The sequence below is a fragment of the Penicillium longicatenatum genome (assembly GCF_028827895.1).
Source record: "Penicillium longicatenatum strain IBT 33135 chromosome Unknown contig_6_segment0_segment0, whole genome shotgun sequence".
Lineage (NCBI taxonomy): Eukaryota > Fungi > Ascomycota > Eurotiomycetes > Eurotiales > Aspergillaceae > Penicillium > Penicillium longicatenatum.
This window is the reverse complement of record NW_026643123.1, coordinates 1198274-1225564: the sequence shown is the minus strand read 5'-3', so window position 1 is coordinate 1225564 and position 27291 is coordinate 1198274. Positions and strand designations below refer to the sequence as shown.

The 27291-nt window shown below is 48.6% G+C and overlaps 10 protein-coding genes across 10 annotated transcripts; 6 read left to right on the top strand and 4 right to left on the bottom strand.

The window, feature by feature from the left end:
- Positions 1–789: 789 nt before the first annotated feature.
- N7484_008653 (dDENN domain protein) lies at positions 790–4327 on the bottom strand (the record flags this gene model as incomplete). The annotated part of the gene is made up of 4 exons (XM_057119040.1): positions 790–932; positions 987–1238; positions 1295–3610; positions 3691–4327. The coding sequence occupies 4 exons, from the start codon at positions 4325–4327 to the stop codon at positions 790–792; spliced, it is 3348 nt and encodes a 1115-aa protein (XP_056968595.1).
- Positions 4328–7284: 2957 nt separating this feature from the next.
- On the bottom strand, positions 7285–8526 carry N7484_008652 (trafficking protein particle complex subunit 13; the record flags this gene model as incomplete). The annotated part of the gene is made up of 4 exons (XM_057119039.1): positions 7285–7572; positions 7643–8161; positions 8215–8338; positions 8456–8526. 4 exons carry the CDS (start codon positions 8524–8526, stop codon positions 7285–7287), a joined length of 1002 nt encoding a protein of 333 aa, XP_056968594.1.
- An 896-nt stretch (positions 8527–9422) lies between these two features.
- Positions 9423–10359, top strand: N7484_008651 (uncharacterized protein; the record flags this gene model as incomplete). The annotated part of the gene is made up of 5 exons (XM_057119038.1): positions 9423–9588; positions 9676–9737; positions 9800–10041; positions 10099–10220; positions 10298–10359. 5 exons carry the CDS (start codon positions 9423–9425, stop codon positions 10357–10359), a joined length of 654 nt encoding a protein of 217 aa, XP_056968593.1.
- Positions 10360–11049: 690 nt separating this feature from the next.
- N7484_008650 (CENP-N/CHL4 family protein) lies at positions 11050–12507 on the bottom strand (the record flags this gene model as incomplete). Its single annotated transcript, XM_057119037.1, has 1 exon — positions 11050–12507. One exon carries the CDS (start codon positions 12505–12507, stop codon positions 11050–11052), a length of 1458 nt encoding a protein of 485 aa, XP_056968592.1.
- Positions 12508–14181: 1674 nt separating this feature from the next.
- N7484_008649 (putative bZIP transcription factor (MetR)) lies at positions 14182–15574 on the top strand (the record flags this gene model as incomplete). The annotated part of the gene is made up of 2 exons (XM_057119036.1): positions 14182–14461; positions 14997–15574. The coding sequence occupies 2 exons, from the start codon at positions 14182–14184 to the stop codon at positions 15572–15574; spliced, it is 858 nt and encodes a 285-aa protein (XP_056968591.1).
- A 912-nt stretch (positions 15575–16486) lies between these two features.
- N7484_008648 (FAD-binding oxidoreductase) lies at positions 16487–17990 on the top strand (the record flags this gene model as incomplete). Its single annotated transcript, XM_057119035.1, has 2 exons — positions 16487–16772; positions 16831–17990. 2 exons carry the CDS (start codon positions 16487–16489, stop codon positions 17988–17990), a joined length of 1446 nt encoding a protein of 481 aa, XP_056968590.1.
- A 139-nt stretch (positions 17991–18129) lies between these two features.
- N7484_008647 (uncharacterized protein) lies at positions 18130–19195 on the bottom strand (the record flags this gene model as incomplete). Its single annotated transcript, XM_057119034.1, has 2 exons — positions 18130–19023; positions 19073–19195. 2 exons carry the CDS (start codon positions 19193–19195, stop codon positions 18130–18132), a joined length of 1017 nt encoding a protein of 338 aa, XP_056968589.1.
- Positions 19196–19951: 756 nt separating this feature from the next.
- On the top strand, positions 19952–21203 carry N7484_008646 (uncharacterized protein; the record flags this gene model as incomplete). Its single annotated transcript, XM_057119033.1, has 3 exons — positions 19952–20177; positions 20413–20582; positions 20631–21203. The coding sequence occupies 3 exons, from the start codon at positions 19952–19954 to the stop codon at positions 21201–21203; spliced, it is 969 nt and encodes a 322-aa protein (XP_056968588.1).
- A 983-nt stretch (positions 21204–22186) lies between these two features.
- Positions 22187–23609, top strand: N7484_008645 (uncharacterized protein; the record flags this gene model as incomplete). Its single annotated transcript, XM_057119032.1, has 2 exons — positions 22187–22309; positions 22365–23609. 2 exons carry the CDS (start codon positions 22187–22189, stop codon positions 23607–23609), a joined length of 1368 nt encoding a protein of 455 aa, XP_056968587.1.
- A 2374-nt stretch (positions 23610–25983) lies between these two features.
- Positions 25984–26447, top strand: N7484_008644 (uncharacterized protein; the record flags this gene model as incomplete). Its single annotated transcript, XM_057119031.1, has 3 exons — positions 25984–26015; positions 26073–26249; positions 26309–26447. The coding sequence occupies 3 exons, from the start codon at positions 25984–25986 to the stop codon at positions 26445–26447; spliced, it is 348 nt and encodes a 115-aa protein (XP_056968586.1).
- Positions 26448–27291: the final 844 nt, after the last annotated feature.

The following is a 27291-nucleotide window of genomic DNA, read 5'->3' as shown; positions in this document are numbered from 1 at the left end:
TCATCCTTAGTGTCGAAATCCGATGTGACCATGATGTGGACCAGGGTCAATGCATCATAAAACAATTGAGAAATGGACAAAGATATTCGCCACCCACAGTGCTTCAAATAGAAACGAGGGGAAAATACCAACCGAACCAAGGGGGTATTGGAAGAAAAACATTAACAAAAAAAAAAAAAAAACGACACGTAGGAAGAAATCTGCCCAAATCAAAAGATGTATCGCGCAATAATAAAACCAGACTTAATTTCGCCTTTTTTGTTCAATCCACCGGCATCAAGCCAAGAAACACTATGTACGAGAAAAGGTGACTGGGGGAATAAAATATGTTCTATCAACAAAACAAGGTGGTAGCCCCCGGGGGCAATCGAGCCAGAGCATGGATGTGGGAGATAAGATTCAAGGTTTGATCGAGTGGTGACCAATACCAAGCGCAAGGTCATCGATGTAATTCGGCGTGGTCCTGCAGAAAGCCTGCAAGAGGAACAAAAAGGAAAAAAGACAGGGATAGTGAAGCTGGCTCAAACGAGATTCGAGAAAAGGGTGAAGAGGTTCAGCCCGGCCAGCGGTCTGTCTTTCCCGGGTTGCACCATCTAGGGATGATTGGTACCACCCATGCATTGCCAATCTCTTGGGCACACACGGGCGAGACTCACACTCGGGAAAGTTGAGTCCGAGCCAAAGGCCGGAATGATTTGTTTCAGGCAACAGAGGCCAGGTTGGAGGAGGTGCAGGAGGGGCCCACGCGGCTACAGGTATGTCCGGGCGATCTCTGAGAATTCACACCAATTAACTGGACGGGGTAATGGCCAATCCATTCATGAGCTTAGGTAGCGGCTTCCTACGGGCAGTATTCGCCGTCTTAGAAACCCGAGGGGCCCCGTGAATCATGCGGGGCTCTGTCATTAGACTTGTGTCTAATTTTGCCGGTGCTGTAGAGGTTGTTAGCTCATAGATCGAATGGACATCTTAGCCAGGCTACTCACCTCGGGTGCTGATGCGACTGTAATCTTGTGAGAGATTCTGCTGGCTGCGGCTGGGGGCAAAGAAGGTTGCATTCGCAGTCCGCCATAGATGGTTGGAGGTATCAGATAAGAAGTCGGTAGTGGAACGACCAGAGAATAATGATGTTCGGCCGCGGTTGCGCTTGGATAGGACAATTTCATCGAACAGAGCCATTTTCGAATCCTTAGTCTTGGGATTTGTTCGTTCGCGCTCACTGATAAACTCGTTGAATCCTAAGGAGATGATGAGCTACTGTCACTGGATTGGATGGAAAGTCATCATTGCTTACCTTGAGTCTGCTGAAGAACAGCAATATACTCAGCATGCTCATTTGGAAGACTCTTCATGAAGGCATCCATATTAAAATTGTAAAACATGCCAGCTTTCTTCTTGTCACCACTGGAAGGAACAAGATATTTCTTGTAAGTATAGAATAAACTGGCGAAACATCTCACAAATGCAGCACGAATTTGATCAGCATGGAAAGCTGCATCGCACACTAGGCAGACCTGAGAAGCACAGCGGTTGTGGACGACCATCTTGCATGAAGAACATTTATACATTCCTTCGTCGGCTCGCTCGTCGCAGATAGCACATACCATCTTCTCGTCAAATGGCTGGATCTGGAACAAGTGGCCTTCAATCCAGCAAGTCCCCTCCGAATTGCCCACGGGTTGAACGGTAGCCTGCGGGACAATGGTGGACGCGGCGATGGTGGATTGAGCGTACACCGAGGGGGCATAAGTGGATCCGGTGCCATGCTCCGTATTCAGAGTCGTGACTGACAAGTTAGAAGTATGTCCTAGGAATGGAGCACTTGGGCGCCGGTTCATGCCAAACGAGGAGCTTCTGCGAGACGCAGCATCGAAGTGACCCGAGCGCTTCTCCCGCAATGACGCTTGCAGAGCCATACCAGAATCATTCCGTGAAGAAGGGGTAGGAGGGGGTGGAGGGAAGTGGCCCGAGGTTGGAGAGCTCTCTCGTGGAGAGGGTGGGGAGGTAGCAACTCTGGAGCCCGCACTGGTGCTAGGACGATCAGAGCTCTTCGAAGAATAGCCGCGAGAAGACGCTTGCTCATGACGCGCGTGAAGGAAAGTATTGAAGATTGGTGGGTGATAAGAGTTGGGGACCACGGCTGCGGAGCCGAATGCGCTGGAATTGAGGGCCACGTATTTGGCAAGGTTGGTCGCCGGGGCTTTGGAGTTGTAGGTGGCGGGGGTTTCTGTCAAGAAAGAGTCCCAGGGGTAGGTTTCAATCGCGTATGCTGGAGGTCCTGTTGGAACACCACATCGGCTATGGTGAGGAGCGGCCAGTTGTAGGAGTGATAGCAGTTTCCTGCGCTGGTGACGAGGCAGCGGGGTGGGGCGAATAGTGCTCTCAATCATGTCGGCATCCAGATCCACCAGGACGAAGTCATCGGTTGGTAATTCAACCTTCTCATAGCGACGCTCAATACCGATGATGTAGGGACACGGAGCTTCGATGGCTTGGATCAAACGTGCCGGTAGCACCGGAATGAGTACACCAGTCCATTGCAGCGGGAACAAAAGGTCAACCAATGCTCTTGTCGCAAGGTAGAGCATCGAAGTATGTGAGGACAAGAAAATGATACGGGATTCCGTGAGGGCATACTCGAAGAGGATGATGATATTGGGAACCGACAGAGTTCGGAACAAGGCGTAAAGATCAGTATTGCGTGATCCTGGAAGCTCATTGGGCGCCTCTTTGCGGGCGAACAGCCGCAACTCTCGAATTGCAAGCTCCACCTGCGTTTTCGAGGACACCGGACAGAATGCCTCTGTGCAAAGGTTCATCACATAGCGTTCTAGCGGCTGCCAGACACCCATTCGGGGTGAACTAGGAGGAACACGCTGGACGGAATTCTCCGTCATTGGCACAACAATTGCTTTTAACCATTCCTTCCAGAAACTGGTCATTGTGCTCTCTCGGCCAAGGATACCATATGATCGAGGAATCCAGAACCCAGTGTCGCCATCCGTGAGGCCCTCAATCTTCGAGGCTGCGCCATGTCGAACCGGACGCAAGAGGTCTGTCATAAGACCGATCTTCTCCTCGACTGCACTGATTTCATCCTCGAGTTGCTCACGGGATTCGGAGCCCGAAGGGACATTCGGTAGCTGGGCGAGAAGCTGTGACAGCTTCGCCCGCTCGGAGGCCAGCCTTTCTCCCAGACTCGCAGCCAGTTCCCTCTCCTCATCCGTCATGTTGTCTTTGCGCCATTCCTCGCAGCGCTTTTCAAGCTCATCCGCTGCCTGAGAGTTCAGAGGAATCCAGATGATCACACAAATTGCGTGAAGCTTAGACCCATTATCCGTTGTCATGGCAAATCCATGCCAAGTCGATCGCGGTCTTTCATCAGAAGAAACGATATTGATATCATTCGGAAAGGCAAACATAGGTACGTAATCCGGGAAGTTTCCCCGCTGCTTCAGCTCTTCGGACATGTTGCGGGTGGGGTATCGGTCGAGGAGCACGGGTTCAAATCGGCGCTTTAATGGATGCATGGAGGGCGAAAATTCGAGAGGTTGAGGCACAGGGATAACCGAGTTATAATTACTGAGTCGTCGTGACGTTCGCACCGAAGCTGCAGACGGGTTCTTTGTTAGCAATGCACCAGAGTACCAGTCTCACACGCCGAGCTGCTGGCAAACCGAGGTCTCTTACCATGTCGAGCAATGGACGGCTGTCTTTTCATGCTGTTCATATCCCGGAAAGCCATGTGTCGTCGGACACTCCCGATACCGGATCTAAGGAGACCGGGCGACCCTTGAGGTGAATCATCCGAAACAATCTTTTGAGTCCGCACCCGCGATCGCGGACGAGTATTCTGCGTGATGGCGCCGGCGCTCACATTCAAGTCCGTCAAAAAAGTATCTCTCTCCGACGCGAATTTAACCAATGCTTGGTCGAAATCGAAATCCTCAGAAAACAGCGCGGAGGCACGCAACGGCGACGACGCGCCCTTAACCGTCATACTACTGCGGTTGCTGCTGGCGCCATTGGTCTGCCCCGAGTCCCTAGAGACAGTAGACAGCCGCTGCTGAGAAACGCGACGGCTCGCACTCGAGCCCGTGTACAAAGTCGAGGCGGGCCGGGAAGTACCGTCCGCGGGATCCTCTTCCTCGGCATCCGCATCTTCCTGGATGGCATCGCTGAGGGCCGGCCCCGGAGATGCAGCGCCATTGATACGATATTCCTCGCCCAATCGTCTATATGTGTCGAAGACCTCGGATCCGTCCAGACCAGCAATCCAGAAGTAATCGGCCAGAGGGGCGCCCTCGAGGGAGCTTGTTGAAGACATCGTGCAGTCTTAATAAACCAATTACCCTGGTCAATGTTCCACCGGAATACCCTCTCTCTTGTCACCACATGGACTGCAAAATCCCCAAGTTTATCGATCAGGGGTGTGGAGAGGCCCGACAATAGAAAAAAACTGCGCGAGGGAGAAAGCGACGGGGGAACCGCGGAGGAAAGGTGCGAGTGTGATTATCGAGAAAACGAGGGTGAATTCGGACTGATCGATTGAGGACTTTTGAACAGTTGGGGAGTAAAGAGGGAGAATTTCGGGGACGGAGGAGGGGCGAGGGGTTTAGGAGTGAAGATCAATTTTGGGGTGGGTTTGATGTATGTGTATGTATTGATGACGGGGAAGAAAAAAAAAGGAGAGAATGAATATGACGATATTCGCATAAAGAGAAAAAGAGAAAAAAGAACAAACAAAAAGAACAGCAAGAATGTGGGGAATGTTCGTCTTTTTTTCTTTTCTTTTTCCTACTCTTTGACTATCTGATATTTCTTTTTTCTCTCTCTTTAGTTCATAAGTTACGGATGGTTGCGTACTCAGTGGTAATGCGGATACAGTTTAGTTCGGCACAGACCAAGTACTTTCTAGCTCCTGCACACGCACGCCCCGAACTTTTTCCCCACTAGAATCCAAAAGAAAAAAAAGTCATAAAGATATGGAGATGAATTACTATATAACTAATTAGCCCTATCGACAAAAGTACCTTCAGCACCTTTCGGCAACCTTTATTCATTTACTTTTAGCATGGTTTAGTATATTGGAGTTCTATTCAGTACCTAGGGTTTATCATACGGGATCGGCCATGATGCACAAGAGTCTGACACGGGAGAGCATCCTGCAGGCCATTGCACTGTCACTGGCCGGTTTCAAGGGATTGCAGACCATCGGGGAAAAGATTGACAAAATCAATATATTCCTAGCTATGAGCACGAGGAGTAAAAAAATAAATGCAAATATCCCAATTCCCTATAAATATGAATTTCCAATCTCCTAGGTTTGCAACCTCCGCGAATGTCTCCACCGAACATGCAACCAACCGATTCACCTAGCTGTTTGGTTCAGTGGAGCTCAATCTGCCCACGCTTGGCTCGGACTCTCTCCATCAGAATCCAACCGTTCACCCAAAGCACCGGGGCCGACTCCGTTCCACGGTTCCATCAGCATAAGTTCGGTCCTTGCCAAGCGATATCGCACCAGTCTAATGCACCCCTGGAATTTAAATCCTTCAACGGTCAAACGACAATCTCATCAGCTGTATGAAGAGTTCGTTAGGGTAGTGTTATCACTTTTGGGGGCGGGACCTAGTCACGTCACATTGAGCTCCTCCGTGAGACATGGCGTTTAGAAACGCTGATCCATTGCGTGGGATTGGTACGATGCCATTCATTCTTACAACGGCAACTCCCCACCGGGTTGTCGCCTATATTCCAGGAGTTTCTAAGGGGTTTGGGACTAGAAGAAAAAAAAAAGGGCAAATTGTCGGGGACTTCCGCAGGTTGAAGGCTGCATATCAATAACTTATTCCATGCATTCAATCATAGATAGTCCGATCCATGGATCGGAGGGTAATCTAGAGGATGATCGCCTCCTATGAACTAAACGTATTTCAACGTATCCATTCCACTATTAAATATGTCTATTACTCTAAACCCATTCCCAGGAACTTCATAATTGAGCTTGAGTCAGGAGTCAACGAAAGTGGAGGCCTGTGCCTCTGGGGGAAGCGATCCCTACCAAATATGGAATAAAGGTGGAGCCCTCACTGAGGGGTGTGAAATTCCATTGGGATTTTCAGTAAGTGTACCGGAAATTCGAACCTAAAGTTACTACATCTGTCCACACATGTACGTAGGTATGCATAACCATGTACACCCGAGCAGTTACTTCGGACGAAAATCCTACTGAATTCTAGACGGTATTCTCCCCCTTACCTATGTCCTACAGATACACATTCTTGACCTATCACCCGGTTCCAAAACGCCTCCGTAACACCATGCAGGAGAACCTTACGTGTAGCGTGTCGGGTGTTGATGCACCAGTAGCCCTTTTTGCACCTATGCATGCGACAGGCTACGGCAAGGTTATCCCAACCTGCACCTGTCCTTCGTACTTAATCTTGCAGGAAAAGAAGCGGTGGGCAATGCAGCCCGCTGATAAGTTAGGGATTTAATTAAGAGCGGGTCTCAACAAGGGGAAAAAAAAAAGTCTTGTATTCCACCTGATCACCCAGGTTAGTTATCGGGTATTTATTGGGTAAACAGCATGGTTGCATCTAGATTGCTCGTGCCCGCTCTAGGCGGAGCTGAGCTGAAAATCCCGGTGGGCTGGATCCACGTTTATCAGGTGACGGGTCTAGACTCTTCATACATGAACGCCCGATCTTGGGCAAGACTACTGTATACATACCCAAGTCTTTGTCGAATGGGTTGTGACTATTGACTAGCTATATGAAAAGTGGTCCTTGTATGGCTTCACTGGAATTGGAGTTTTCATGATGGGAGATCCACTGAGTCTGGACCGTGGAACTCCTACACAAGCTGCATGGCGAAGCCGCTTTCCGAGCCCCATGCTTGTGGCGCCAGGGACTTGCGGTAGGATGCGGCTCGGCATATAGCCCTAGGCTAATCAAATCTTTGTACGCCTCAGCCTTGTACCTGACCGACCTTCTAGAATTCAATGTCTCTACGCGTTTTCGACTAAACCCTGCTTTGTTATTTACAGCAATAGGCCACAGTCGAATCAGAATCCACATCTGGCTGAAATGACCGTATAGAAGGATGCCCGATGAAATCCCGATTCATTGGACTTAATGTATGTACGTGTTCAAATTTCAAGGTTCCCACGCCTGTTCATGGCTGACTCGTGCCCGGCAGCCAAAACGGCTAGATGCACCGGGGGACTCGGCCAGCACATCGTCGTACAGCGGAAGCGTTCCATCAAACTCACACCGTGTTTCATGTGCGTTTCCGGCTCATGAGATTGCCGGTGGTCAGGAACCCCTTGTCCCCCATGGCGCCGCGCCATTCAATTGACAACTGGCCCAGAGTAGCACGGCCGTCCCGCCTTAAATCCTTCTGGAGGGCTTCGAGGCCTTCCTGGCAACCTTCTTCCTGCTCCACTAAAAATGCAATCTGCAACACGTCGCGCGGATTTAACGTCGGGGGTACCGACGCCGAGTCATCCAAAGCATCCCAGTTTAGCGATTGAGATTTGAACGGTGGTTTGGGATTCAATCGGGTTTGCTGTTGCGTGCGTAAGCTATGACTTGGACTCCCAATTGAAAGACGTAGTTATGCCCGAGGGATTTCTTACCTTGACCACGACGGCTCCATCCCCCACATTTTCCAGCTGTGCCTCCAATGCAAAGCGGACCAAACGTGTTTTTCCATATGGGCCGAGCGATTTATTGTTCACTTCCAATGGCGGCAATTCCGATGCCTTGGTCCGAACGCTAAGGCATGGCTGCGCAACAAATTGGTATAGTTTGCGGAAGGTCCGCACTCGGCCACTGGCTGCTTGTGAATCCTGGCCGATCCTGGTCTCTGAATAGCTCACACTGACGGCAAGAATGTGATTTCCTTCTTCTTTGAGATCATAGCGAACGATCTTTTGCAATGACTCGCCGATTTGCAGGCCATTGGAGTGCGCCGAATCGTCCGATGGCTCAAGATCTAGAGGTGCTACGGATGACGGGGTTTGCATCTCAGCCACAATGCGCACTGATGTCACCACCCGCCCGGATTCATCGCCGTCAATTTCATTATTCGCGCTAAGCGTGCAAGCAAAAGTTTCTCCGACGTAGACCGAACCGAATGCCGGGGGAAGGGTAAGCTACATCTGCATTAGCCAAGTCAGGACCAGCCTAAGTATGAGGATAAACCCACGATGGGTGTGACTATAAATTGGTCATCGAAACCGACAGAAGGGAAGCCTAGTGAGGCCTTCGGGGAGATCTTGGTATTGGCCGCGGGTAAAGGGGATTGGTAAGAAAGAGAAGGTCGAGAGAGCCTAGGAGATGTCAATCATCACGCTGTGGCAACACCCATATAACTGTGGGCTTTACCGTAATACTGAATTCCACGATTATCGTCAGCTTTGTCCGCAACGGTGCTCCACCAAGCTTACCCACCTTTTAGAGAGACCCCGTGGGGCTCTTTTGGGGCCTCAGCACCCGACGCAGCTCGAGAACGCGCCATAGATCAGTAGTAGAGTGGAATCGGTGATCTAGGCCATCCTCAACAAGTCATGATAAGGTCAAGTTGATTGCATGTGGCCGCGATAGCGATAGCGAACGGGAAGCAACAAACAGTGCAAACAATCTGGGGTTGAATCACGCTCTTTTGTTTGCTATACAAAGTCATAATTTGTTTCTTTGTGCTTTTTCTCATCAAAGCCTTCTCTCCTTTCCTTTCCTTCCTTTCGTTCCATTCTTTAATATCATTGGAATAATCCAGAGCTCGAATCCAATCGGGGTTGAACATTCATACCAATGACGTCAGCCTCCCCCCCACACACTTCGACCAGTTCACATCTGAAAAGTGTACCAAAGCTATTGAATACTCTTGCTTTCACCTAAATATTAGCCATTGGGATCTTCAGCGCGATCCTTACCTTAAAATCGAGTGAATCTTATCCAAACCCTGCGAAAATGCCAGATATCAAGACAATCATGCGAAGGGCAGTCAGGAAATGGGACATGCCATCCCCTGACCCAGCAAAGCGTGCCAAACAGGAACAGGCTGCCTGCAGGCGAGCCACTCGTAAACCACCTGGAAATCGTGTTCGAAAGTTGAATGATGGTTTTCTAAGAAGACCTAATACGTGCACGAGAAACGAGCGAACCCGCCGTCGTCCTCCCATTGCTAGACCTGTTAAACCAGCCAAAGATAAATTGAACACCAGCAATCAAACATCAGGACCCAAAGCTAGCAAGGCATCATCAAGCTCAGATGGAGTTGAGCGACGGACCAGAAGATACCGTGATCATGCTCCACAGACCTTCCTTGAAAGAATTCGTCGCATTAGATTGCAGAGGTTCGTATATCTCAACCACCACATTCAATATTCATTTGCTCACAGTACATAACTCAGAATGTTCATTGTGGGACACAAGTTCACTGAAGTAAATGGAAACCCCGAGATTTCTTTTGATATTGTCGGGTCAACCGGCAACATCTACAAAACCATCATCAGGAAGGAACCGACATGCGACTGTCCCGATGGAATGAGTGGCAACCAGTGCAAGCACATCTGTTACGGTAAGCCTCGAATGTCTCGGTCTTTGGAAGACTCTGTATCTCCATGTCATTATTCATACATTTCATTCTTACTAATGGCTTGCACAGCCCTGGTATATGCTCTGAAAGCCCCAGGAGAACTCCAGTACCAGCTGGCTTTCTTGACCTCGGTAGGTCCTCTTCCATGATATGAATTGGCATGCAGACAGAATTCTCATTGTCCATGATCTAGGAACTCCGCACAATCTGGCAAGGCTCTCCTCTGAATCGACTTCAGTCTGCACCTATTGATCTCACCGATGGCGTGCGGAAGCCCATTGAAGGCGACTGTGCTATCTGCTTCATGGAGCTCAAAACCTACGAGGATATCGTCTGGTGCAAGTCTGCCTGCGGTAACAATATCCACAAGGCCTGTTTTACGCAGTGGGCAGCTACCACTAAAAAGTCCGGAGCCGGAGTGCGCTGTGTGTATTGGTAAGTCTTGCTTGAAAAGAACTCGACAGTGGATTGGGCTGACTGTGCTAATTTCAGCCGCACGACCTGGAAAGAAGACACCCCCGACCTCAACATTGAGGCAATTCGACAGAGCGGCAATGTTGGTGATGACGGATACCTCAACGTGGCGCCTCAGTTCGGATTGTCTACTCAGCGCGGTATGAGTCCTCCTTTGTATCCCCACCCCAATCTACCCATGCGCTTGGCAATTGCTAACATTCATGATCCCGAACAGACTATTCCGTATACTCGCCTTTCTCAACTGCCCGACCATCGTATTACTATGGGCCGCAATAGTATTCTGGTAATTATTAATACTAGCTTGACGCGCCTTGGACAAGGTTAGCGGGACTTCTTGCACCTGCGGCGGCGCTTGGCTCTCCATATGGATATCAACAGCGCAGCATGGGAGTTTTGAATTTGTTCTGTTTGAAAGCGAATAGGGGTTTATCGTGCAGGATTCCTTCATTGCCAGTTACCTATGATCATTATGACTCAATACTCGAGACCAATTATACCTTGTTATATTATATTTCATGGCACTTGTATACCTGGTTCACTAGCCGCCATTTCACCCACAGGCATATAGGAGTTAAGGAGCACCACCCAGGCAAATTAACGATACATGAAAAAATAGCAAAATGAAGAGAAAAACGCCAAATCCAATTTTTGAACACTCAAGTTTGCGTCTTTAGGAATATGTTCGAGTCTAGGTATTTCAAGTGAAAGGTTTATGCGTATGCCCATATCATGTGAATTCATTTCAAGTAAAAAGTTGACGCTATTTCAACATGCTAATGTCACTGCAAGGATGTCAAAAAAGCTTTTCAATCAAATAAAGATGGTAAAGTGACATGCATATATTCCTCGCCTGGCAAACCAGTCAAAATGGGTATCATAGCACAAGGTCCACCTGCAATTCAACTCGTAGAACAAAACCCAGACGCCACGACCCATGCAATATAAATTTTGGAAACAACAGAAAAATCACTCGGCTTTTTTGATTCGTCGACCTCTCCGAACAACAGCCATGCTCACAGCTTCTTCACCCGTCATCCAGGATGGCATTCGCTCAGGATCAATCACACCCAACTCAGCCAGTTTCCGAATCCCACCAATGACATCGGTCCCCGCGAACGAAAGTGACACAGGAGGAACTGGCCCAGCCAACCGATTCACACCGTCATCCTCAATGCCAGCAGGCAAATCTAAAAGCCGGACATCCAGACGATCTAACGGTGCCGGTGTAAGCGATGACCCAGCAGATCCAAAACGGGATTCCACAGTCAACCGCCGTTTTTTGGACGTTGGCGATAAAGTAGCCGGATCGATGGTACCAGAAACACGCTTTCTAGACGTAGTCGCAGACACCTGTGATTCGTCCGCATTACCATTCTCTTTATCATCAAAATTGCTAGGTTTGTGTCCCGCACGCATATGTTCCTCCGCAGGAACGGTATTTGACGGACGAGGATCCAATGGACTTCCTTCAAGAGCGGCATCAGCAAAAATACTGTAACTACCATTCGCCGCAGCCGAGCGACCCGGACCACGCAGCGCTAACAAAGTGGGTAGATTCTTTGCTGCTAACGCAGTAGCTTTAACGGTATATCGCTCCTGAGGCCGTGAAAGAGCCCTGGGAACGGCATCGCGTACCAAGCGCTGAAGACTGCGCGGGTCCGTGGCGATAGAACTAGAAGGCGCAGGTGTCTTCGAGCCAGACGATGCCGTAATGGAAGTGTAGATATAGGGACAGCTATCGGGGAAGGCGACATAGATAACACGAGACGAGTCGGCGAAGACCTCAGGGGTTTGTCGGGGAGTTTGATAAGGTGAGTCGAGGATGAGTATGCGTAGGAATGTGATTGGGAGTGTGGACGAGCGGGACAAATGGTAATGCGCCTTTACCAGCGAAGCGATTTCCTGCTGCAGGGCTTTGACGAAAGTCGCAGCTTGGATGCGTGGGATATTACTGGACCAGTCTTCTGAGGATTTCTTTTGTCGGGCGTCTATGCGACTTAGTTCCAGTGCTGTCCAGCGCAGGCTTGCTGGGTGGTCATCCATGTAGCGGAGATCAACCATTGCGAGTTGGCGTAGCGTGATTCCGTGGCGCCAGTCACCTTCCAGTATTCTTTCGAGGACTTCACGCTTGCCACCTTTGCGCTCTTGGAGATCTTCGTATGCCTGACGGGCTTCTTCAACGGTTTCTGCCGCGGGGTAGGGTAGGGCTTCTTCATCGTCGGGGTTGTTGTTGTCTTCGCGTTGAAGATATGGGGGAAAGGATCCGTTATTTTGATCATCGAGCCATGTTAAAGCCAGATCAAGCAGTGCTTGCCGGGAAAGCTTGCCCAAGGTCTTTGTCAAGGACGATGTAGTTGAGGGTATGCGGAGGTTGTTTGGGAGACTGGCTGTTGTAGGCGCCCGAACTGATTTTGGACGCGCCATAACCAGCGGAAATCGGCGACCTAATTGGAAGGGTAGCGTGGTGTATCTGCTCAATATAATTGCATGGTTGAGCGTCGACAGCGCTAGTTTACTCGCATTGTTTTCTTCAATTTAGATTCTACGCGTTGATATGAGGCGTCGAGGCATCAACAAAAGGTCACGTGCTGATAAGCTACCAGAAATAGAGCGTCGGTGGGTCGATTTTCCGGCTACCACTTTCGGTTTGGTATGCTTCTACGATGTACATATACAATGGGAATTGTTCAAACCACGGTGAAAAGAAGCTTAAAACCGATCCAACTTTTCGAAATTCCTCCATTGAGCCAGGCTGACCGTCCTATATGAGGTCGATGTGGAGTCTCAATGACACTTTCAAATGCCGATAGTCTATGCCCTGTCTGTCGTCACTAGAGAATCTAGATCGGTCATCCGAAGCTCCGAAACCAGTTTTTTCCCGAGGCCTGTTTATGTACAACCAACCCCGATCCGTCATCATCCAGTACCTTCCATGGATAGTCATGAATAACACAGGATTGGACTCGTATGCTCAATATTGGCTCGAGAAGACCGTTCATCCCTTCTTTAGAACCCGCGCTAATCCGCCGGGCCGTTGTGGAGTCCGTGCTCAGAAGCAATGGTGTGCAGCTCTTCAATATACTGTTTTCCTGCACGGTGGGATTGTACATGATACGAGTCACATAAAATGCGAGAGCCGTAGCTACATACGTTGTCCAAAGCTGCAGGGCAAACCGGATTAATAATGCGGAACGACGGGAAAGGCAGGATGACCCTCCGTTGTAACCGTCCCAAATTCAGTTGTGGCTGCGCCGGAGCTTACAAATACAACTAGGGAAACCTTCGGCCTACCAATCACCGCCAGACCCGAGGCCTTGGGTTTCCAACATTTGGTTCGAAGCCGCGTTTGTCGCTGGAATCCCAGGCCGAGTGCTCGTTGATTGCCTCAAAATTACCTCAAGAATCGTCAATTGTGACAATGCGGAGGTGAGGTGGAGAGTGAGCGGTTTACTACAGTACAATGCAAGCCTGCTCTCACTGATTTACCCCATTCGGGGCAGCTGATCCGGCAGTGGATTGAAAGTGGGCTCGCCTCCGATCATCGGCGGCGTTTTGTGTGCGATCGTTTCAACCATATGGTATCGCTCCAGCTCCACACTCAACGGGAATTAAATCAGAATATGAACACATGTACTCTTTGTTCAAATCCATTGAATGTCAATGTCAGATTTATTCTTACACTTCGTCACCAGAGTAGTTTCAAGGAACTTAAGTAACCGTAAGATCCGAGCCAAAGTATGGAACGGATGATTCAAGAGGCGAACTCGGGGATTAATCATCACCCCTCTGTCTCCCCACTTTGAACTCAAAGAAAAAACCCACTCGTGGCCCCCATTCTGGAGCCAAATCCCCTCTCCTTCCCACTTTCCTCTCTTCAGTATCACCATCACCGACAATCGACAACGGTGATATTCAGAAACGCGCTTATAAATCGACCGAAATAAAACCGTCACTGCGGTGACATCAAATACCGATTTGACGATCCCGACCGAGCCGCATCCGGCGCGACCGAGTCACGTCCGACGACCGTCCACGCGAAACGGTCTTGAATACCTCACTTCCATTCGAAACACTCGACCTAGTTGACAGGCCTTCACCATGGCCGGATACAATGGGCGCCGCGCTCCCAACTTCTCGCAATATCTCGACGACCTGAATACCATCCCATCCGCATACGATCAGGCCCTGCAGCAACAGCAGCAGAACACCTTCAACGTCGATGATGAATTGGCCCTGTTCACCAACGCCGAATTCTTCGATTTCGACAACTTCGGCAATCTGGACTTGCCTTCGTTCGACCCAGTAGAGAAGACTTCACATGGCGAGATCGACCAATCTACACAAAATGGGGATATGAAGTTTTTGGACTTTTTGAACGGTAAGTTGGATCGTTGACTTCGCTTGCTATCGGTTACCTTGATGTGGTTGGACAAGTGTTCATGTGGGATCGATTCCCATGGATCGCATTGTTCCGGGTTCTGTCCATGGTTGATACATTCATCGGGCCACTTCATGGCACCATCCTGCACCACGCGTGTATGGGTGATTCAAGAGGGGCATGGCTGGTTGCTGGTTGCTGCACGGTAGTTGGGGGGGTCGTTGCACGGGCCTTTGCCCTATATGGCGCCTTCTGAATGGAGAATGTGCCCATGAGCTACCTGGACTCAGATTGGACCCCTGACGGTTTCTTTCTCCGGGGCCCTGCAGATAATACCATGCAGTGGCGCTTGAAGAGCCTTTCTCATCTCCGATCTGATCCTGGCATTACTGGCAATTGGCTATATCAGACGCGAATCTACTCCGCTCTTACGCCATACCACGTGATGGACCCTTGGCCAACCACTACGAGTCACCGAAATCGGGCTATTCGCGATGCATTAATGTCATAGTTCAATGCTAATTGGTCGATACAGATGGAAGTTTAGCAAACATCACTGATTTCCAGACCGACCTGAATAGTGTGAATGCTCCGGTGCCCATGCAAAATGCGCCGTTCTCGGCAGTTCCTTCTACCACCGCCCCCGCTCCAGCTGTTCCTGTGCAAGTGCCCCAGAATGTGGCCCCCGCACCTGTTCAGAGCGTGTCTCCGGTTACTCCCGCTGCTTCTGGTCCCAAGCGCAAGCACACCCAGAAGGTGCCTCAGGTTACCACTGAAGAGGTCGCCGGCAACGCCGCCGAGGAGGATAAGCGTCGCCGGAACACAGCAGCTAGTGCCCGTTTCCGTGTGAAGAAGAAGATGCGTGAGCAGGCTCTCGAGCGCACTGTCAAGGATACCAACGAGAAGAACAGCGCTCTCGAGGCTCGTGTTTCTCAGCTTGAGCTGGAAAACCATTGGCTTCGTGGTCTGATCATGGAGAAGAACGGCACCGAAGAGCGCAACGAGGCGTCCGAGAAGGCTATTTCCGACATGTTCAAGAGCTTCTTGGCATCACGCAACGAGCTCTCCTCAAGTCCTTCCGAGTCTAAGCACGGTGTTGGCACAATTGCGTAAAGCAATGAACAAAAAGAAAAAAAAGAAAAACCGAGACAACAGATGACAAACAAACGTTATCTTTGCTTTTTAGATCCTGAGTCATCACATCTCAGAACTACTCTTTGTTTATAATGTTTTCAGCGATTATTGTTTCTTATCTCTTCAACGAGAAGCAGAGTCATTTTAAATGGCGTCTGCGTATTAGGGGTGGCAGAAGACCATGAATGATGATTTTCATAGTTCAGTTTTAAATCGACACACCTTACTATATTCCCAGTCTATCTTCTTCATAACAGTGCTTTATAAGTACAAATGTACAGCAACAAACTGAGAACTGTGACTAGGAGGAGCGGTTGGGTGGTTTCCCAGGGTCTCCTTAAGTGGAGAAAGGATCGCAGGTCCAAATTTACAACATGAAAACGCGTCGAAAATGCGTGTAAAATTTCGGTCCCTCGCAATACCTATATCAATTTTAGGTGTTCACTCAAGACCTGCTGAGTAGTTAACCATCAGCAGTCATTATTAGGCAGATGAATATTCCGAGCAGTCCGAATGGGCCCCCAATCGATCGGCATCACTAGCTCACAGTCACATATTTTAGTGCTATTCCCACGAACTTCCGATCATGTTTGCCAGTTTTCCATTGGCCCATGCCACCAGGGGGGCTTGGGCAAATTTTCCAACTAAACGAAAAAGACCCACAAAGATCCGGGTCTATTGGCAGCTCAGCTCTTCGTGACCTCCACAATAAATTCACTAAGCCCGACTACCCGTGGCTTACGCTTTCGTCGATGGAGATAAATCCCCACAACCCTGGCACCACTCCGTGGATTCGCATATAAACATTCCTCACCCCACTCCTCTTTCTAAGATATTTTGAATTCATCAACAATTGATTGACTCCCTCCTGATTGGTCCGCATCATACTAGATGGCGGCTCTTCGAACTTTGCTGCTTGCTCTAGCAGCAGCTACCGTCGCAAACGCCGATAATCTGAAGCCTTGCTTGCGGCAGGCTGTGAGCAAAGTTGCATTTGCTGGTGATCTTCTTTATCAGGCTGTAGATGTGGAAGTCTACAATTTGGACTATCCCGTTACTCCTGCAGCTGTTGCTTTCCCAACGACCGCAGAACAGGTCTCAGCTATTGTTAAGTGTGCTGCCAACAATGGATATCCCGTTCAGGCTAAGAGTGGCGGTCACAGCTACGGCAACTATGGTGCGTACCAATTCCCCTTATAAAAATCAGGCGAAGAAAACTAACCAGATGACATTAGGCCTCGGTGGAGTCGACGGTGCCGTCGCGATTGACATGAAGAACTTCCAACAATTCTCGATGAACACCACAAATTGGGAAGCAACAATTGGAAGTGGAACACTCTTGACAGACGTGACAAAACGCCTCCACGACGCTGGAGGCCGAGCAATGTCACACGGCACATCGCCCCAGATTGGCGCGGGCGGCCACTTCACCATCGGCGGACTAGGGCCAACAGCACGACAGTTCGGTATGGCACTAGACCATGTCCTAGAAGCGCAAGTAGTCCTCGCAAATGGCAGTATTGTCCAGGCATCCGACACTGAGAATCAAGACGTATTCTGGGCAATCAAAGGCGCAGCCTCAGGCTTCGGCATCGTCACCGAATTCAAGGTCCGCACAGAGCCTGAACCCGGCACAGCAGTGCAATACGAATTCAGTATAAAAATCGGATCTACCGCTGAGCGAGCCGCATTATTCAAACAGTGGCAAGCCTACGTCTCCAATCCAGATTTAACCTGGAAACTGGCCTCAACGCTTACACTAGCCATCGACAGCGTGATTATCTCAGGTACCTATTTCGGTACGAAGGCAGAGTATGACGAACTAGACATTGGCTCCCAGTTCCCCGGTGCAAATGGCAGCGCAATCGTATTCGAGTCCTGGCTTGGACTCGTCAGTGAATGGGCTGAAGAAGTAGCACTGGAACTGGGAGGTGGGATTCCAGCGCATTTCTACTCAAAGTCTACGGCTATGACTGCTGAGACACTAATGAGCAATGAGACGATCGACGAGTTCTTTGAGTACGTCGATAATACTGCTCAGGGAACGTTACTTTGGTTCCTTATCTTCGATTTCGAGGGTGGTTATACCAATACGATTGCATCTGATGCTACCTCTTATGCCCATCGTGATGCGCTTATCTGGTTGCAGACCTACACTATTAACCTGCTTGGGGATGTGACTCAGACTCAAATTGATTTCTTGGATGGTGTGAATGATATCGCTACGAGTGATAAGGCGGCGTACGCTGCCTACCCTGGATATGTTGATCCTCGTTTGTCTGATGGTCCGGAGGCGTACTGGGGTGATAACTTGCCCCGGCTGCAGAAGATTAAGGAAGAGATTGATCCTAACAATGTGTTCCGTAACCCACAGAGTCCTTCGCCTGCTGCGTGAGTGGATTAGGGTTGCGATGCGATGAGAAATCTTCCTGCTGAAAGGCAGGATTATTTACGTGTATTATCGCACATACAATAATTACTGTACATGGATGGTTGCATATACTATCACCTGATAATTACCAATCAGAATACCTTCATGACCTTCTCGCAACAACCACATACCCCCTAATAATCCTACTCCTAGCCCACCAATCGAAAACAACTCTAGCCCCCCGATATTTACCCATCTTCAACCCAAAGGGTTCCGCCTCTTTAATCCTCCGACCCAAAAACTTTGACAGCCCCCCAAAAACATGGTCCGAGATATCCCTCATCTCAATCTGAGAAGGTTCATACCCCACACCAACAAGAAGGCCTTTATACTCTTCTTGTGTGACTATGTTCCCAAATGGAGCCCCAAGGACCCAGCAAACAATGCGCAGTAGAAGGGCTTGGAAGAATGAGACATCATCCGCGAGAACGAGATCAAATGCCATATATGAGGCTTGTAGAGTATCATGCGCGAACCGGATAATTGGCCAACGCGATGGGCGGAAGTGGTAGATTGTATCGAGGGCCAGAAGCCATGTCTCCGTGTTTGAATCATGTGAGACCGTCGATAAAGCTTTTACAGATGTTTGGAGCTCTCCAGACCAGCTTGCGGGATTGGCAGCGTCGGCACAGAATATTTTTGTTGATTGACTCGAGACCTGCTGTTTTTGCTGTAGCCGGGATTTGGCTAGGGCTGCTTGTGAAGGCTCGAGTGTGATACCAATGTATGTATCGATCAGTGGAATGTGGTCGTGTTGCGATCTGGATTGCGGGAGGGAGGATGTCGGTGTAGCCTGGAAAGCTGATCCCGAACCCCCACCTGGTGCTGGTTGCTTGGTTACGAAGTCCTTGTGAAGGACAGTCAAGTAGAGTGACTGATCACCACACCCGCATCCAACATCAAGTAGCCGTACAGACTTGGACTGGGATTTCAAGAGACCCGCTGCTAAGACTTGATCAAGCAGGGCTCGACAAGCCTCTGGGAAATCGGATGTGGACTGAGAGTTTTAGTACGTTCTTGAAGTCAAAGTGGAATTCAATGCTTACTTCCCAGTAGCCCATGTTCATCCACATTGTTTGGGGTGGTAGTTGGATATTGAGAACGGCATGGTCTAGGCCGTAGGTTTCAACGCGGGGCTTTTTGAATATGCGGTGAATGAAACCCTTCATTTTTCAGATACTGTGTGATATGAATCAATTCAAATAGGTTTGGTGCTGATCCTCGAGGTCATTCAGCTTTATGTGGATCTAGTCGGAGTTGTGAAGGAGGTTTGCTCTATTTTGATGTTCGGGATTGGTTGAGCCAATGCCAAGCCTCTGAAACGTGGTGCCCTCGTTGAACCTAGTTACAGTCTTACAGATGCAAGCACTTGATCGTCCCTTTCATGTTGCAAAGTCTATTTTCAAATGCACCAATCCTCTTTTAAATTCGCTTGTTTCGATATGTAGAAATGCTCTGTTAAGTGTAAGCGATTTAACTCATTCAAGCTTGGAGCCTCACGGGGGGCAGTGTGTAATTACTTATCATTAGACGATGCGCTGGCTGCTCAAAAGACTCCTGCAGCATCACCTGATATATGGAATCGGGGCTGAGTCGAGCACCCCCGGTTTCTTCTCATGCTGTGCAAGCATCCCTCCCTTTGCAGCCTACGGTCTCCACGGACATGGTCTTTTACTTCTTGACGCGATAATGACATCGATATCTTTTGGTGGTCTTAATCCAGGATTTCAAGCAGGGATTTACAATGGCAATGTGAGTTATTCAGACAGGTTAAAGTGGAAGTGGGCCTTTTAACACGGCGGATTCTATACAGCGGTCAGAATCGAACAATACTCAAGGAGGCGCTATCTTCAGTGGTAATATCACCGCAAATGGGAATGTCAATATCTGTATGCAAACCTCAACGCCTTAAGTGACTGTGAAAAATGTGGTACATGCTGAATTTTGACGTGCTTACCCCACTAGATAATATCACAACAGTCCGCCCACTCGCAAAATCTCTCTTCAAGTCGCTCTTTAGCTCGTCGGAGATATTTGGCCAAATCAGAGACAAGATTGGCCTTCTCGTAGCCGTTCTTGATGGGACCGAGGAGCATACGCAGGGCGTCCATACAGATACTGAACAGATCCCCGGATTGAAAGAAGCATTGGGTAACTGTGCCATAGTGCTTTAGATGACCTTCAAAGTTGAAAGGCCACTTTGATGGTGTCACTGCTCAAACTCAGGTTACCTGGGAACGGATGGGCTGGGCGTACGACGAATTGATCGATCTCAGCACAAAGCTTACGACATATATCAATGGGTTGAATGTTCTGAATGCCAATATGATACGGTAAAGCGTTCAAATACCATGGCCATCGATATATGGTTAATAATTCTGAGCAGATCATCGCATGAAAATTGAGCGAATGTTGAGGGATTTCATGAATGAAATACGTACCGGCAAGCGCGAATCGTCGACCTTGTCAACCGTGTCACTTTCAGCAGACGAGAAAGAGGAGTGGAGGCAACTTCGCAAGGAGCTACAGAGCATCGGCATTACTCCCGAAATATTTGTCCAGAACCGTGCATTTATAATTGACACCTTGCGCGCTTTATCGTAGAACGAGATCGGCTGCTTGAAACAGAAGCAGCCGACGGAGGAAGAATCTTTTCTAGGCCCTCCTTGCGACGTTGCCGGTGGTTCTTTGAAATCGGACAGCCAGGGTGACATGGTGGCACTACCACAACAAATTCGACCCATTGCTATTCCCGTCTCTGCAGCACAGCCCCATGCATCGTCCAATAGTGCTCCGGTCGCAGAAAAGTCAAATGAAATGGTCTATGAGGGTTATACATTCTTCAAAGCGGATCCAATCAACGGGACAAAGGCGACATGGATATATGTGGAACGGACTCGCATATGCCTCCCTCAAAATGAAATCTCCATTAAGGTTCAGAAAAGGGCTCATAGAAAATCTGCAGCCCAGCAGTATCAAGACTTATCCGATACTCACCAAGGTCATGTTGATCAACGGATTCATGAACGTCAGAAAGGCGATCCCTCTGTCGAATGGATGTGCGTTTATGTAAAAGAGCGCGAGAGACCTACGAATCGGGATAGAAAGTTTATCTACTTCGCCAGCCAGCTGGACGAAACGACCTGTATTGAAAAGCCATCATGCTTCAGTCCTTAGTCAAAATTTTGGACAAGAGTATGGCGTTGAAGGAAATTTGCCTCGAGAGCAGAGCATTCAATTACCTGTTTCTCCTGGAAGCCATTCACGCAACCACCTCTTGGAGCTTGGTGACACATTCGATACTGAAGTTAGTATTTGGTGATCCGAGCTGGGCAGCGCAATACAAAATCGAACCCGAGAACATATAGAACAGAAAAAAGAATTGGTCTCAAGTGTGACTGTGGTCGTGCAAGAAGACAAACTTCCCATTTTGCGAGGAGGGAGATGGATGATTATCCATGGATGGATTCAATCTTTGTCCAGGTTAGTGGAAGTCTCGGGAGTCAAACACCGGCCATTACGCTAGAGAAGTGTTACACATAGCTCTCTTTGAATGGAAGATGAACTCTTGCATTCCTTAGTATGGCTAGTGCTTTCTAATCCTTTACTCTGTTGACTTAATTTACCTTTACTGCACAGCGCCTTTCGTCCAACAGCGCTTGCCTGGCGCCGAATTGGCATGGGTTCCAGCGGCAAGTACCTAGACAGAAAGGTGAATCGTGAAAGCAGAAGTTTAGCTGAAAAAGGCATTGTAGCTTTAGTCGCATTCCATATTACGAATATATAGTTCAGCGTAGAAAGCAGCTCAACGCTCGCACTGTAGAAGAGGAACGAATGAGCTAGAAGCAAACAGAACAAACAAGCCAAAATGTCTAGGCTCAAGGTCTTGGCTTCGATCATGCCAAGCGGCAGAAATCGGGGAAATCCCATTGGTTCAAACTGGAGCTCGATGCAAAATTGTCACATGGGAACAGGGTCAGTTTATGATGAAAGTTGGTCACCGAGAAAAGGGGGTCAACCATTTTGATCGAGACCCAAGGCGCTGACAAAGCCTGTTTCTGCAGATCAATCGGATTCCAAGGCGGTCACAGCTCTCAACATCCAGGAACAAACTTGTTTCTTGATTCTATGGCAACTCTGAGGAGCGCTCTGTTGCAATCATGTCATCGGTCGAATCGCGCCAGTCGGTCGCCGTTATTGGCACTGGCATGGCCGGCCTCATCACTGCATACATATTAAGGAACGACCCACGTGCTAGATTCGATGTGGAGGTGTTTGAGAAGGTGGGTGATATGTTTAAAATACCTTAATTGGTTTTGGCTCTAATTTACCTTGTAGCAAAAAGAATTGTCGCTCGACTCTGCGTCGCTCACTGTCAAGACCAACGCGGGGACAGAGCAGCGGGTGGATCTGCCCATGCGAGCCTTTGCAAGTGGTTTCTACGACAATCTGAGACGTATGTACGACTATCTGGGAATTGAATATGGATCGCAAAGATTTATTTTTCCATTTTCAACTATCTCGGAATCAAATCCAAACGATATGCATACGCGATTCATTCATTCATCTCACACCCATCAATTCCCCCCACTTCGACCTCGAGGATCTTCATGGGCATCCTGGCTTGTCGAGGCCCTCTACCTGTTAGTCTGCTACCTCTGGATGGTGGCTTGTTCATTCTTCATCGAGCCTAGACAAGGAGATGGTTCAAGGCCATCAGAAACCTTTCGCCAGTACGCGGCGAGAATCTGTTTGCCACAATATTTCGTGAAGCATTACTATCTTCCAATCATGTCTGCGGTGACAACTTGTCCCCATGATGCATTACTGAATTTCCCAGCGGTCGATATCGTCGATTATCAGGCCAAGACCTTCCGCAAACCGCATTACACCGTCATCGGTGGCGTCAGTAAAGTTCAAGATAAACTTTCCAAGGGTCTCAATGTGCGATATTCCTCAGCAGCGACTAAGGTCGAGAATGTCGGCTCGAAAGCCCAACTGACCTGGAAGAACGATGATACCGGCTTCGTGGAATCCAAGTTGTATGATCATGTCATCATGGCCGTTACCCCGGATGTTGTTCGCGCTATCTTCTCTCCGCTTCGAAGTGCGCTAGCTGTTATCCCGACCGCTTCCGTCCCTGCATATGTTCATCGTGATTTCGACCGGTTGAAGAAATGCAGCCAGGTCGTGGATGGAAATATAAACCCTGAGCCTGGTCTTCCGCCTCCTGAACGAATCCATCTTTGTTCGAATTCTTCGTCAACTGAATTCACTCATGAGCATCTTTCTTCTGTCATCATCACGACTTCGCCTATCATTCCCATTGATCCCTCGAAAATAGAACACACTGTGACGTTTACACGGACTCTGCGGACTCCTATCAGCCGGAAAGTGACGAATGAGATCTTCGGCCCACCGTCACAAAGTGACGTAGACTCGAAGCAATGGCGGAACGGGGACGGGAATGTCTGGCTTGTGGGAAGTTGGTGTTGGGACGGTATGGTCCTGCTCGAGGGGTGCATAGCCTCGGCTCTGCGAATAGCAGATAGCCTCGATATCGAGGTTCCGTGGGCTTCATGAATAATGTCTGTATGCAGCATAATTTTCGCATATTTATACCATGTATATGGTTCGCATAATGAAATTCTGTTCCTTGTGAAGACAATGATTTATTCTACTATCCAACTCTGCTATGCCAAGCTTCTGTACTAACACCCTTCTACTGGTATGGTATCAACCCGTCTAGACACCTATCGCTATGTAACCACCAATAATTTTTAAGAGCGGCCGGCCCTCTCACCTTTGAGTACTTGATTTTGACTGGCCAGTACGCACCGTCCTCACCTTGGAGAAAAACCGAAATTGGGGCAGATCTCTATATATCGCCAGGTGTCGCTCTTACCATCTACATATTTACCGTTATTTGAAGCTCACGGGTGACACAACCGTTGTCATTGGTTACAGTAGGATTTGGTATCACAGACTCGGTATTTGCCAGTGGATATCTTGGTAGGCTTTTTCCTGTATCTTTGAAAGCTTGGCCTTATGGGATACAATCATGTGTCTCTCGGGCCGCTTATACATTTATATATTTTGAACGGCCCTCCCACTCGACATAGCCGAGTCTGAGTTGAGAGCATATATGCCATTTTCATCATTGATTAGTTTAATATATCGGCAGTTTAAATATGAAGTGGGGATATGTGTAGCAAACAAACGTCGTACCACAACGTTGTCGAGCAGTGAACTAAAACTTAAATATTGTTGCATTATCCTGTCTATGACACCCCGTTCGAAATAGAAGTTTATAGAGTAGCCGTCAAGCAGCCCGAGGGTGTAAGACATTAGAAGGCCTCAATTGAGAACAATCCCAAAGAGTTATCCTCGGCCAACGCAGTAAAGAAGCGGACGCAAGCAGGAAAGTGACACAATCAAGGAGGAAATCATTGATTATAAACTCCCATTTTGCACCGAAGCTGTCATGTGGGAAATATTTGTGTAATATAGACAACACTTTATATGAAGAATTCTCATTTTCATGGAAATATTCTCAACTTGTAAAGCCTCAATCTATCTGCTTCAAGGAGCTTACTGGGAAACTTTATTAGCCTTATCTCATACCTGGCATTGTTAAAGATGGCCTGCCAAAGATTGTTTCTTTTCCATGCCTTTGGTGAGACATTCCATTTCTGATGGTTTCTTTTCTCTCTATTAATTTCTGATGGGAACTAGTAATTTTGATAAGTGGACTTGTTTCCTCGGATGCAAAGCCTTTGAATGCAAGTTTATCCGTTGTTGCAACCGTTAGGGCCACTCCCTACGCAACTGATGATCACGGTCTTCTTTGCGCTCCATTCTTGCCGTGGAAGCCAGTAAGTTCCAACTCCGAAAACGACGTATCCAAAGCAGATGGAATTTCAATTTAATAGGGTCCCTCTACAGTGTCCTACCAATCAAACATGCTGCAACTTCAATTGCGTGAATACGCAAGCGGACGCCAATAACTGTGGGAATTGCAACGCACCAGTAAGCCTGGCTTTGATATTGGAGTCTTCACCATCAACCAAGATCTTGTTATTTAACATATCATTTAGTGTGCAGGGCAACAAATTCCTGGCTGCTGCTCAGGAAATTGCACAGACTTTGGCCAAAGTATTACCAGCTGCGGGTCCTGCAATAATACTGTAAGATATTGAGATATTCATTCGATGGAACTGGGACTTCAGCTCCATATTTGTCTGTTTTCATTCGTCTTCCCCTCCAAGGTTCTCCTATGTCATTGCTAGGTGAAAGCACTCATTCGAGCTAGCTTCGCTTCAGTCGAGAAGCGTGACATCGACATTGAACAGATCCGAGCTAATAAAATTCTTCTAGTGCGCTGGACAGCAGCCTGCTTGCTGCTTTGGCAACTGCGCGGATCTTGCCACATCAATAACCAAATGTGGAAGTTGTAATGCGTTTCCGGTGAGCCTAAGATCTCCTAGAAATATGTGAAAGTTCTGACCCACGAAAGTGTACCGGATTCCAACCTGCATGTTGCAATGGTACCTGCCAAGATCTGGCAACGAGTCTCACGCATTGCGGGGGGTGCAGCACACCAACAGTGAGTCGTGAATTATCACATGACACTTTCATGGCAGAAAGCTCAAATATAGCATATCTTCGCAGTGCACTGGAACGATACCCGCTTGCTGTTCCGGAAAATGTGCTGATCTAATATCATCGACCACGGACTGTGGAGGTTGTGGATCGAAAGTGAGCCCCATTTTACCTTCTACCTACATAATTCCACCTAACAAAGTCGCGAAGTGCTCAGGAGTCGATCCAACCTGCTGCACAGGTATATGTAGTGACCTCGACTCTGACATTCATCATTGCGGAGCTTGCGATGGAACACCTTGTCTGGGAATAATACCAGCATGCTGCTCAGGAGAATGCACTGATATTGCGACGGATGCCAATCATTGTGGAAGATGCAGTACTACCGTAAGCGGATATGGAAAGCGATTTTAGTCGAGATTTCTAATCTGACACGCCGAGTAGTGCACCGGAATTCAACCAGCCTGTTGCCTCGGAGGATGTGCTGACTTATTCTCAGATCCTAATCACTGTGGCGCCTGTCTTACAATCCCGTGTCTTGGAGTCACTCCAGCATGTTGCTCTGGAGCATGTGCAGACCTCAGCTCTAGCTCTACTCATTGTGGCAAGTGTAGTACCACTGTAAGTACTTGTTGTATTGTTCGCGGCAAGCATAACACCAACTTGGCTGATAACCATAGTGCCCGCCAACCGCCTCAACTTGCTGCTCTGGAAACTGCACAGATCTTACCTCGAATCCAACTCATTGCGGTAGTTGCAATTCTTTTCCATGCCTTGGCCAAATGCCCGCATGTTGCAACAGCACATGCACTGATTTAGCCACCAGCATTACGCACTGTGGAAGTTGTGGAGCTGCTCCATGTACCGGTCAATTTCCCGCTTGCTGCTCCGGTAACTGTACCGACTTACTTTCGAGCCCTCTACACTGTGGTTCATGCGGTGCTGCTCCGTGTACGGGTTCCAAGCCCGCCTGCTGCACAGGTATATGCACAGATCTTAACGCCGACCCATTCCACTGCGGATCATGCACAGCGGCTCTATGCACGGGTTTGATTCCTGCATGTTGTAACGGAACCTGTGCTGATCTTGCATCAAGTATCGCCCACTGTGGCGCTTGCAACGCAACAGCCTGCACCGGTAGCAATCCCGCCTGCTGTGCAGGCACATGCACAGATCTGAGCGCCGATACTAACCACTGCGGTGCTTGTCTTACACTTCCATGCCTCGGAGCCGAACCAGCCTGTTGCAATGGCACCTGTACAGATTTGGCGACTAGTACAACCCACTGTGGAGCCTGTACAGCGGCTCCCTGTACAGGCAGTAACTCTGCCTGCTGTAGTGGAAAATGTACAGATCTCCACACGGATGTCAACCACTGCGGTAACTGTTTTTCATTCCCGTGTGGAGGCCTGATACCCGCTTGCTGCAATGGTACATGTACCGATTTTAGCTCGGATATCAATCATTGCGGAGCCTGCACTACTCCTACATGCACTGGCATACTACCTGCTTGTTGTAATGAAGTGTGTTCTGACCTAGCCACTAGCTTGACCAGTTGTGGACAATGCAATAAATCGGTAAGCTTTAACATCCTTTCGAGGATAGACTGAAATAATCGTTGCTAAGCTGACTTTTTTAGTGCCCTCCTGGTCCGGGCGGAGGT